Below are 12091 nucleotides of genomic sequence, written 5' to 3' on the forward strand. Positions count from 1 at the left end.
TGACCTCATCAGTTACTCTCACTTTTTAAAAGATTCAAATCATTTTTTTTCTCTCAGCTAAGCACATACATATGCCTGTAATATTTCCAAGACAGAGCAGAGGGTAAACTCATGCAATTGCATAAAACGTCATCAGTTCTCTTCACTGGTTTCTAAGTTAAATGTGTCGGCTTTATGACTTGGCGGCTGTACTTCATGTTTTCTGGTGCGTTACTTGCTTAAGTAAAAGTCATCTTGGAAATCACTCTTAGGTAGGTACACTTTTCCCGTGCTCCATCTCTGGGACAAGGGGGTCTGTGTCTGCCCGGCACTTAGGTCTTTTTAGTGGAGTATGTATGTACTTGGGGAATGCCTTGTGGTTTCAGTCTGGCTTTAAGAATTTTTCCTAAGTGGCCACAATGCAAAAATGCAAAGGTGTTTTCTGTGGTAACCTCCATCTCCAACACCACACTCTCCTCAAAGCTCTGATAGAGGTTGATCACTTGTGTCCAGAAATTTCCTTTCCAGGCACATTAGTGATCACTACTACATAACTAATTCTCTCTCTCTCTCTCTCTCTCTCTCTCTCTCTCTCTCTCTCTCTCTCTCTCTCTGCTATAGACAGGCAGTCATCAAAAACAGCAGCACTCCCTCCCCATCCTGCTTTGCTACAGGAAGCTACATGCCCAGTTACCAGGCATAACATCAACGGTAAGCAGCATACAGTGTGGTAGCCTGAAAGAAAAAGACAGAGACCATAACCCACATCATTCTTTACAGTGTATCACTGTTCTGTCTTACTAGTTATTGTGAAGCTCTTGATGTATCTAATTGATACATTAGACTTGATCGTAGGTATGTGTAAGACAAATGCCTACTATAGATAGTACTCAGAAGGAGGATTGAAACATGCTCCTGTCAGATATGGAAGACTATTGTCCTTCCTTCCTTTTCAGAGTCCTGTATTTTCTCCTCTTGGATCTTACAGTTAAAAGTCTGAAAATTAGGTTACTTAAAGTATCTAATTAACCAATGGTCTCTGTGTTTCCTCAACCACTCTTTTCAACCATATTAACTCCAAAGAGTACCATCGACATCACAACTATTCAAAGTCAAAACTTTCAAAAATTAATATCTTTCTATCGTTTCCACCATCACCGAAACAGCCCTGGTGGCTTTCTTTTAATGAGCACAGCCAGTCCCCATAATTACCCTCGTATTTATCCAACACATCCTTTACTGCTCCATAAAGCAAAGACTCCATCTGCCAGATCATATCACAGGCCCAGCAGACAAACACTAATTCCTGATTAGAAGCTCTGCTTGCTGATCATGCCTTCACTCTCTGACTTTCTGGAATTATTTGTTCCTTACTGAAACCTGCCTACTATTTGAGGCTAGTTCCTTGTGGACTCCTTCTACCGAGTCTCCAACCTACATCATTAAATCTTACCCTCTCTAGAAATACACCATACACACTGTATAGTATCAACGCCACCTCAATTTCTTGAGGTGAAGGCACCATTTTATAATCCACAGACTCCCCCTCCCCACGCCACCCCCACCAGCACAGTGACGAACAAATCTGATGACCAGGGTTAACTGAGGAAGGCTGAGGGCTTCGGATAGAGTAAAAATATATTTTGCATCATACGATAACATAGCTGCTATTGGCTGACCTCTTTTTGGATCCGTATTTTAAGAATTATCACCTTGGTTGGCTTTTTTGATGCAGGTGTGTGCACGTTCACGTATGTGTGCATGTGTGTGGAAGTGAGAGGCGATGCTGAGTGTCTCTCTCAATCACTCCCCACTGCACTCTTTTAGACAGAACCTGGAGCTCACTGATTCAGTTAGACTGGCCGACCAGCGACCACCAGGGATCTCTGTCTCTACCTCCCCAGCGCTAGGGTTTTACATCCACACCAGGCTCATGCTTACGAAGCAAGCGCTTCACCAACTGCACTGTCACCCTAGCTCGCTTTGTTGTTTGATCTCACACTGTAGCCGAGGCTGGCTTTGAACTCCCAACGGTCCTCTTGATTCATTCAGCCCCACGAATGGTGGGATTACCAATTCATTTGGAATTCGCAGATAAAAATGATATGTGTTATTATGTAACACATGTCATTCTGAAATTTATGCATTTTGGAATGGTTAAATTAAGCTCACCAGCATGCATGTTTTCTTATGTATTTCTTCATGATGTGAACACTTACATTGTTATTAACTGTATTCACTATTTATACAATAGTTCTCTTGAACTCATTCCTCCTATCTAACTGAAATTTCATTTCTTTCCTTTCTACACATTGTGAATATTTATAATGCAGGTTACAATTAGAGCCTTTTAACTCAGCTGAATGAACACATAGGGGCGAAAGAAGTAATGTCTACTGGGAGAGCAAATAATTATGATTAAATAAATACTTATTAAATTCCTAGAGAAAAGGAGCGCAACGTGGGAATTTTAGTCTCTTTTGCCTCTCATTTCCATAATTACTTAACATTCCATCTTTATAGACTGACGGCGCCTTCCCTTTGTTAGCAAGCTGAAGACAACCTTTCCAGTCAGAAAGGAAAATACACATGGATACAGTGACCTATAGCAACTAAAATTAGATTTATAATCACGACATCAACTATTAGGTCCTAATTAATTAATGATTATAAATAAGGCTCTTAGAGGGAGGGGGAATCCCATTATGAGGAGTTATTATATAGCTTGGAGGAACTAAGAAAAATTAGCCACCCGCTGTGTCTCCTATTTTGATTTCTGCAGGGTTTCAATCTCTAGCAAATAACACAAAGGCCCTGACAAGACCATCCCGTTACTTAATGGCATCCCATTAAAGGCTCCGTCTCCTTTCTGTTTACAGCTTGAGCACTAGAGCATAATCATGATTAGCCAGGGTACTTATGCTATCAGCATTGTTTGAAGAATAAATTATAGGACTTAACTATGCCCTATTAGTATATTTTAATGACAGAGGCAGGAAGCCCATTCTGATCTGCTGACGTACGTGGGCATTTCATCTTCGTAGACTCTTGGTTTCTCCTCACACCTGGATCTTTAAAAGTACCTTTGGAAGGAACTGTCCTAAGAGACAGTATGCGTCTTTTAGTCTGTAATTCAGTTGACGCTGACATAAAAACTACACAGTAATGTAGCACTGCTTACGTTCTGTATACTATAGTCACAATATACAGAAAAGATATGTAGCCACCTTCTTTCCTTTACTCACTAACTTATCTGTCTTCCCTCTGTGACAGCATTTCCCAAGTCACCTGTAAACTGGGAAGAGGAGGAGTCAATGCAGCCTTAAGAAGCATGCTTCTTCTAATGCATTATCAATACTCTTCTATGAACACGACCGTGGGGATTCCTAGGAGAGGTCTCTCTGACGACTGTCTCCTCGGTTCGCCATGAACAGAGTGGAAGACAGATGGACACAGACGGCATTAACGAATACCCCATTAGGGAGCAGACACTTAGCATCATGCTCTGGAGCACGTCTCCCATTTTACAAGCAGATGAGAGAGCTGTCTATAGGACCGGCTTTTACTAACGTGATAGTCTGCAGCCTGATGGCACGAGAGTTATTATCTGTGAGTAACACAAACAGCAAACATTATGATCCATCCCGAACTGACCAACACATCCAGCAAGGCAATTTGGGTTGCCATAGGAACCTGATTATTACCAGTTTACTGATATAATGTGGAATGTAAGAAAAACTGTGATAAAAATAGCTTGGCTTATACATTTGATTTGGAAGGTATCTTAATAGAGAAAGTAATTTATCTAATAGCTTTTTTCCACTTCTGTTCTTTTTCTCCCTTTGTGGGTTCACACATCTGTGTGTGCATCCCGAGGCTAGAGGAAGATGTCTGAAGCCTTCCTCCATCTCCCTCTACCTTATGTGAGGGACAGGTCTCTCATTGAACCTGAAACTCGTTTCAGTTAGGCTGACTGGCCACCTCTCCCCACCTCCCAGCATCAGGGTTACAGGTAGGAAAGGCCTGCCTGAGAAAATCTTTTATTAAGGGCAAAGAAACACACACACATAAAGCAAGCACAGAGAGTACAAGATCTTTCACAAAGCAGAGGAGGGCCTCAGGAAGCTAAGGCCCTCATGCTTGGCCTTTATGTGGGTGCTGGAGCTTTGAATTCAGGTCCTCTTGCTTTTGCAGCAAACATTCTAAGCCCCCACCCCTTACCCCACCCCTTTGGGCATAGTTTTAAGGACAAAACCATCTGGTTCTCTCTGAAACTGCTAAATTTACAAAGGTTGGTTGGGTCTCCTAAGAGAGGCTTAGTCTTGTTATATAACTGTGTGGCATAAAGGAGCATCTGGGATAGAGAACCTGAAAGCCTAGAGCTGGGTCTCGGGCACATGTCAGCTGCGTGACCCTCAAACAACCCTGTAACCCTGTCTCCTTATTTGAAAGTGATATTATGTGCCCTATTCAAATAATAAAGTCCCCTGTAAACTATAAAGTTACAAATGTTAGTTTTCTTTCTGAGCTCACTAGTTTACAAAGGCATGAAACTATACACGTCTAGCTCAGGTCTAAAATAAGAACAATATTTACTAAATACTTAATCAACCCTGTGGCCATGAGCCCCTTCTGGAGTCTTTATACTACAAATCCTTGACCAGACTACATTCTTGGTTCTCTTAAGGAGATGAACAAACTAACCTCGGCTGGTTGTGTAACTTCAATGTAAAGTTTAGTAACTGTACAGGAATACCTACAGAGCTTCTATTTATAACCAACCAATTTCCCAAGAGCCTTGGGTTCCTCCCTCCGTCTCTTGCTTTACTCAGTGTTACCAGATTTCATTGGTAAGGTGGGAAGAGGTGAGAAGGCAAAGTTCTGTACAATCTTTTTGGTGGGAATGGTGAACTGACTTGGGGGAGGAGGATGGGACAAACAGAGGAGGCTTGAGAGTTCACCGTAGGTTTCAACTGCACAATGGAACATTCCACTCAATCTGAGAAGCCTGAAGCCAGCACTTGGCCCCAAGCACCTTCTCCTCACAACTGCCCCTTACCTATTCTTCTGGCCCCTGCTAACATAGACCAGGATCTTGGTTTCAATCTCTAACTTGATTTTTTTTTCCACTAAAATATAAATTCAGGGTGTTTGAGAACTTTGTCATAGGACTGTGCCTAGCCGCTGGTTCAGTCTCTGGCATGCGGCACTCCCCCATAAGCAACTGAATGGAGACAGGCCCAATGCTCCCCATGCTGTGCTGTGTACCTAAAATATACACAACTTGCATTTTTAAATATGACAAAGTGGTTTCCAGGAATGGTGGTATATTCCAAAAAGCAGAATATATTTCCTCTCAAGAAACCTCGGCATCCCAAATTAGTGTTTATTGTTTTAGCAGAAAACATAAAATCCAGCTGCATACACGACTGCAGACGCCACAGTGTCCTTGGCAGCTCTGACCTTAAACAAGGGCTTAACTTTGACATAATCCACTAAAAACTTCGATAACAAGCTCATAACAAATTTTAATGTAGAAATAGTCTATGTGTTCTAGGGCACAGGAACAAGAGCGGTGTGGGGACGCCACTTTTAAATTCCCACTGCTGACATGTGGCGATGACACTCCCATAGAGTCATAAGATTTTATATTAAACATAATTTAAATCAGATTGCCATCCCTTCTAGGAATTCGGTTTCTTTACATGAGATAATTGAGAAGAGAACGAATACTATTAGAAAGATTGGCCCCTAAGGTATTAGGGTATGGCTACTTATTTAAGGCAGATAATTAAGTGGTCCTTAAACTCTGAAATTAAAGAAAAAAATATGTTCTAATTTAAGACAGCTTTAAGAAAAAGATGATGGATGAGTGGAGAAGGTCTGGGAGGAATTTGGGGAGGGGAAATTATAATCAGAATATTTTTTATAAAAATATACTAATATAGTTATAAATTACTAATATAAAACACTAACAAATGCCCAGATAAATAAAAAATGTATATTACCACATAAAATGCTTGACTACTTTTTAAAATGAAGAAGAAGAAGAAGAAGAAGAAGAAGAAGAAGAAGGAGGAGGAGGAGGAGGAGGAGGAGGAGGAGGAGAGGAGGAGAAGGAGAAGAAGAAGGAGAAGAAGAAGAAGAAGAAGAAGAAGAAGAAGAAGAAGAAGAAGAAGAAGAAGAAGAAGAAGAAGAAGAAGAAGAAGGAGAAGAAGAAGGAGAAAATGACTTACCTATAGGGTATCCCAAAGCAAAGTCATTGCTCTGTGTAGCAAAGATAGGGAACAGTCCAGCTTTGCTAAATCGACTCTCAGGACTGGCAACCAACAGGGTTAACACGCATACAACGAAAAATACAGAGGCCTTGCCAATTAGGATGCTATATAGAAAAGCCCAATCCACATTGGCAAAATTAAGCACAACCATGTTTTTGAATAATAAAGCTGGGAGGGCAAATCTGGAGACGAAGTTTCCCAGTCCTTTGGCCTGTGTGGATGTTATGACATTGGCCCTTCCCGCTATGTACCCACAGAGGACGATGCCAAAGCACTCGAGTAACGCTGGGAAGAGCCTGGTTATTGACATCGAAGATGGGTCACTGGTGGAATTAAAGCCATGAGTGGCAGACAAAGTCTCATTCATATTAACAGCAAGAGTTGAGTTCTTTGCTGGGAAATAAGAATCCATCTTCCCTCTCCCTGTACTTCCAAACTGGTCTCTGAAAAAAAAAAAAGGAAGGAAGGAAGGAAGGAAGAAAGAAAGAAAGAAAGAAAGAAAGAAAGAAAGAAAGGAAGAAAGAAAGAAAGGAAGAAATTAATTAATTAATTAATTAATTAATTCAGTGTTATGACCAAGCAGAGTTCACACTGAAACAGACTTCGGGAAAACCTGGATGTACTCACATACTAATGGCCAACTAGGTAGGTGTCTGTACTCCCCGTCACTCTCCAGCAGGGGAAGACACAATGGGAAAGAGGGGAAGATGCCTCACTCTCAAAGGTAGGTCAGCTCAAAATATTTATGTTACCATTCCATTTTCAGAGCCAGACTTGGGTAAAATAAGGTCCGCAAACAATACAGCTAGAGTGGTGCCCTATGGTTCTCTCCAGGGATCCACCATTCACCTCCATCTAATGGACAAGAGGAAGGCCACAGTGTGCAGAGTGTTGCACCCAGATTCTCCGACAGAAGTTCTCAGGGATGGTTCTCAGGAGTCACACTGGAACCAGACAGTCCCTTCCAGCCTGTGGTCATGCTTGAGCATAAGGGAGAACCATAGGGTATTACTTACCAACCTTGAACCCAAAACTTAAGTTTCTGTGCTTCGCTTTATCATCTGTGAGACGCCAGCCCCTACAATCTAATCACGGCCAGCACACAGTAATCACTTATCCAAAGTGGAAGATAACTTTTGGTGGAGTAGGAAGGCGTCTGTGGGGAAGAAATGATGGGATGATATCAGTTCACCAGCCTTCTCTTAGTTCCTGTTTTGTAAGCATGCACATTGGCCTACAGTCCCTTGGTGCCACAGGGGGCTCTGCACATGGAGTTCCCTCTAAAAGGCTGTCTACCATTTGCACTGCCCACATAATTAGCACCCACCCATCCCCCAAACCCAACCAGATGGTTCAGGAGTCATCTCATCAGGTGAGGTTCCTTTAATCACACAGTTAGGCATGGTTTGTTCACAAATAAAATCATGAGCCTTCCCTTTAGTGTCTTTTTCTCAGTTTGTTTATGCCAAGGCCTTCGAATGACTGACGTATGCCTGTCTCCTTTACCAGACTTTGAATGTCACAGAAGCAATGTCCCTAATATCTAGCACAATACCGGGTACATAGGCATTGGGGGGGTAAACTTGAGTCATTAAAATTTTTCATTAAATTCATTGAATAACAACCTGTTCTTAAATCAGTCTCTTCTCCCCCTGTCTGTCCCCTCTTAGGCATTATATAGGTCATGAGTGGAGAATCTTTCTTTTCTAAATGACAAATGTTTTTTACAGCAGTACCAGCCCCCAAAATACAAACTGTATTCTAATGTTCTAGAGCTGCTCAGGAGATTTTAAAGAGCACGTTCTGTGCGCTAATGTGGCGACTGTCACACTCCCTCCTCTGCCAGAGACACAAGGAGCACAAACTTTAGATAATCCTGAGATGAACTGGCTTTGGTTGGTAATTTGAAACTAATGTGATGGTAATTAACAATTTCTAAGTTCTTGTTCTAGGTTTACATCTAAAGTAGCCTTACATAAGATGGGAGAAAAGAATCTGGTGCAATTTACAATGCTTGGGTTAAGTTCTCAAATGCCCGCGCCACGTTCAAAAGACTCAGGTGGCAGACCAAAGGTCAACTAATACACAGGGTTCTGTAAGAGAATACTCCCCGTGTTGCTCTCTAGAAGCCAAGCCCTTTAAAAACCTTATACATAATTAGGATTAAGACAAGTATTTCCTTTTTTCTACCAGGATTAAGCAGGAGTGGTCACAGACTTCCAACTTTCCAAATAAGTCCCGAATTATATTGATACACACAGGCAGGTTGGGGCACACAGCTAAGTTCTGGTTGATACACACAGCCAGGTTTTGGTTGGGACACACAGTTATCCTTGAAGGAGCGGGTTAACAATCAGACTTAAGTATTAAAAATTGGAGCTCTTAAGAAATGTGTCCTTCGAAAGGTAGTAGGAAAGGAGGTTTTGTGTGTGTGTGTGTGTGTGTGTGTGTGTGTGTGTGTGTGTGTGTGTATGCTTAACATGCTTAAACAACAATCTTGTTTTCATTGCTTTTTTTATTAGGTATATTTCTTTATTTACATTTCAAATGCTATTCCCTTTGCTGGTTTCCCGGCCAAAAGCCCTCTATCCGCTCCCCCTCCCCTTCTCCTATGAGGGGGTTCCCGCACCCTCCCACCCCCTTTCCTCCCCCCCAACATTCCCCTGCACTGGGGGTCCAATCTTGGCAGGATCAAGGGCTTCCCCTTCCACTGGTGCCCCAACAAGGCTATTCTCTGCTACATATGCAGTTGGAGCCCAGGGTCAGTACATGTATAGTCTTTGAATAGTGGCTTAGTCCCTGGGAGCTCTGGTTGGTTGACATTGTTGTTCTTACGGGGTTGCAAGCCCCTTCAGCTCTTTCAATTCTTCCTCTAATTCCCCCAAAGGGGGTCCCGTTCTCAGTTCAGTGGTTTGCTGCTAGCATTCACCTCTGTATTTGACATGCTCTGGCTGTGTCTCTCGGGAGAGATCTATATCCGTTCCCTTTCAGCATGCACTTCTTAGCTTCATCAATCTTATCTAGTTAAACCACAATCTTAATTAACAATATTTAAGTGAAAAGTGTAGTAGACTTTGAGCCTTAGCATATCAGCTCTTTGGGCCAATTACTTTGCCTCCCTGAGTCAGTTTCCTTTACTGTAAAACGAGTGGGAAAACTACTTAGAGAAATACTGTATGGAAAGCACAACTCATCACAGAGTAGGCCTTCAAGAAATGGCAGCAATAGTCCTAGTGCCAAGTGTGGTACCCCATGCTGGAAACCCAGTCCTGGGACACAGAAGTAGGAGGAGCACAAATTCAACTGGGCTGCAATTGAGACGCTATTTCAAAAAATAAAGAAACAAATGAACAACTAGCAAAGAATAAACCAAGAGGATGAGAGAAAGAGGGAGGCAGAGAGACTGTAGACCTAATGATAATGTTAACAACGGTAACAAGGTGAATAGCATTCATTGTCCTGACTGGCTATACAAACACACTTGACATTTAAGATTCTCAACAACAGACATACTTGATAGTCCACAAAGTTACCAGCCTCTGTTTCAGACCCAGCAATTGAGAGTTGAATTGAGTTTGATCTTAAGTAGCAATTGACAGTGAAAAGAGCTCTCCATGGTGATGGCCAAGAGGTTTAACAACTCCCAGAGTTCAACTTTCAATTAAATGAAAATTAAATGAAACTTTTAAAAGTAATCTGCCCTTTCCCCCCTTTTAATTTTTTTCCAGTGTTACAAACAGTTCCTGAGGCAAATGAAAATTAAAATGACTTCTAGTCTGACATAATGTCACACACCGGTAATCCCAACACTAGGGAGGCAGAGGCAGGGACCATGAGTTCAAGCTCAGCTACAAAGAAAAGCCAGCCAGGACTTATATTAGCAGCTGTCTCAAAATAAGGAAGGGGAAAAAAACCCTAAAAATAACTCTAAAGTTTTATCTCATACCATTTTAAACATGAAAAAAAAAAAAAAACGAAACAAAAAAAAACCGCTTCCTAAGCACATTTCATGATTAACAAGAACCACAACAAAGGAAGTTTAAAAAAAAATTGCCATCCAGTCCTTTAATCTACAAAAACAGGGCTTGTTACAGAACAAACAAGTTGACCTATCACTGCAAAAGCCAGTTCACTGGGGCAGACACTAGAAAACGAAGTATACAAATGGTCTAGTCACATTGTATCTGACTTAGATAACATCACCAAAGCACTGGAATTGTAGGTTAATTGCTATTAAGTTAAAATGTGGTGCAGTGTGAACTTGAAAGAAGAGGCTTTAAACTGAGGCTGTTCTCTTCTCAAACACTACTATCCTTTCTATGGGAGAAAAGCCTAATGCCTTGCGGCACTATAAACGCATTCTTCAACATCAACAGGCACTCCATTCACTGCCTTTACCCTTGTCTATCTGCAGGGACAGACTTTGGCCCGCCAAGATAAGAGGTGCATAGTCCCTAACCAAATAGATCCCGAGGGCAGCTGACACCCATGGAAGTGGAAAGCCAGGACATGGGAGTCACAACGTCAGGTGCTCCATAAAGAAGTAAGGGAGAAAATTTGGCGCAAAGCACTAAGTATTTGGTGTTCACGAGGGGCAGATACTAAGGCCACCTTGGGATAAAGTAAGAAGTCCGAGATGACAGTGTGGGCGCACGTGCAACGGGGTGCTCCGCGCCCTGGGGATCATAGATCTGGCACCATAGGGTACAAGTCGTCCCTTGTGAGTAGCCCATCTCTAGTGTTCATGCAGGTTTCAGGCGCAGGCGCTGCGGAGCAGAAGCGAACAGGCGCAGCAGCGAGCCGAGGCGCCAGGGCACTGGAGCCTGGCGCTACCCACTGGTCCAGACCCCAGAGACAGGGGCCAGAGCAAACGCCACCAGGGCTCATCTCACCTGCTAGGTCTGCAGCTCCGGCTGCGAGGAGAAGGAAGCCGGTGCTCGCAGAGGACTAGGCAGCGAGCACACTGCCGTCATCTCCTGCCCGGAGCCCTCTTCTAAAGGCTTGAGCCAGCAGCAGATGCCCAACCACGTTCTGAGAAAAGGGAGGGGTGAGCCGCTGCGGGCCTGTCAGCTACCTTAGGAGTCTGCGGCCCGGTACCTCCTCCCCGCCTCCGCCCCGCCTTCAGGCCCCGCCCCTGGCCTGGAGGTCAGAGAAGCGGGTCTCCACTCTGCCGTGAGGCCCCGCCCCCAAGCTCGGGGCATGGCCCCGCCCCTCCAAAGGCCCCGCCTCCAGCATGGAGGTCCGCGTTTCGAATCTCCACCCCCAAGCTCAAGTGATACACTGCGCTCCGCCCTAGGGCCCCACCTAGGGACCCGCCCCTAGCCAGAAGGTCGGAATGCGGGTCCCCACCTCGCCCTTAGGCCCCGCCCCCAAGGACAAGCGACAGCGCTCCGCCCCCGGTGCCCGAGGCCCTCCCACACAGCCAGGTCCCTGCCTTCAGGCCTCGCCCCCGCCGGAGCCGCAAGGCCGCCGGGCTCCAATAGCAGTACTTCCGGCTTTTCTCCTCCCACAAGATGGCTGCCGGGGTGGGGATTGGCAGTGTTGGTTTCCTCCGCCTCTGCTCAGACTCGCAGAGGCCTATCGTTTTGGTTAACCTCAGCCTCCAGTAATCCTGTTAATTCTCCTCTTGGTTAGCCTCGTCAGTGCATAGTATAGAGTTATAAGAATAAGGACGTGAGTTTAAACCCTGCCCTCTACCTTTCCCAAACTAGCATGATCTTGACCTTCCTAAATCAAGAGATTAAAATGTAAGTGGTGACTGCTTCTGTTTCTATTGTGGAGAAACTTTGGCCATATTAGCTTACTGACAAGAATCTCCAAGTGTTCTCGGAAAT

The 12091-nt window shown here is 43.7% G+C and overlaps 1 protein-coding gene across 1 annotated transcript in view; it reads right to left on the minus strand.

Annotated features, from left to right (window-relative positions):
* The window catches only part of Gpr155 (G protein-coupled receptor 155), a 46595-nt gene extending 34998 nt beyond the window's left edge, over positions 1 to 11597 (minus strand). Inside the window, exons 1-3 of the mRNA XM_032903497.1 lie at positions 11150 to 11597; positions 7274 to 7413; positions 6216 to 6700 (exon numbers count right to left, since the gene is read on the minus strand). Coding sequence (XP_032759388.1) covers positions 6216 to 6669 — 454 coding nt within the window. The 5' untranslated portion in view covers positions 6670 to 6700; positions 7274 to 7413; positions 11150 to 11597. The remainder of the gene's footprint in view (positions 1 to 6215; positions 6701 to 7273; positions 7414 to 11149) is intronic.
* Between the last annotated feature and the right edge of the window lie 494 nt (positions 11598 to 12091).

This window comes from Rattus rattus, chromosome 5 (assembly GCF_011064425.1).
Source record: "Rattus rattus isolate New Zealand chromosome 5, Rrattus_CSIRO_v1, whole genome shotgun sequence".
NCBI classification, from domain to species: Eukaryota; Metazoa; Chordata; class Mammalia; order Rodentia; family Muridae; genus Rattus; species Rattus rattus.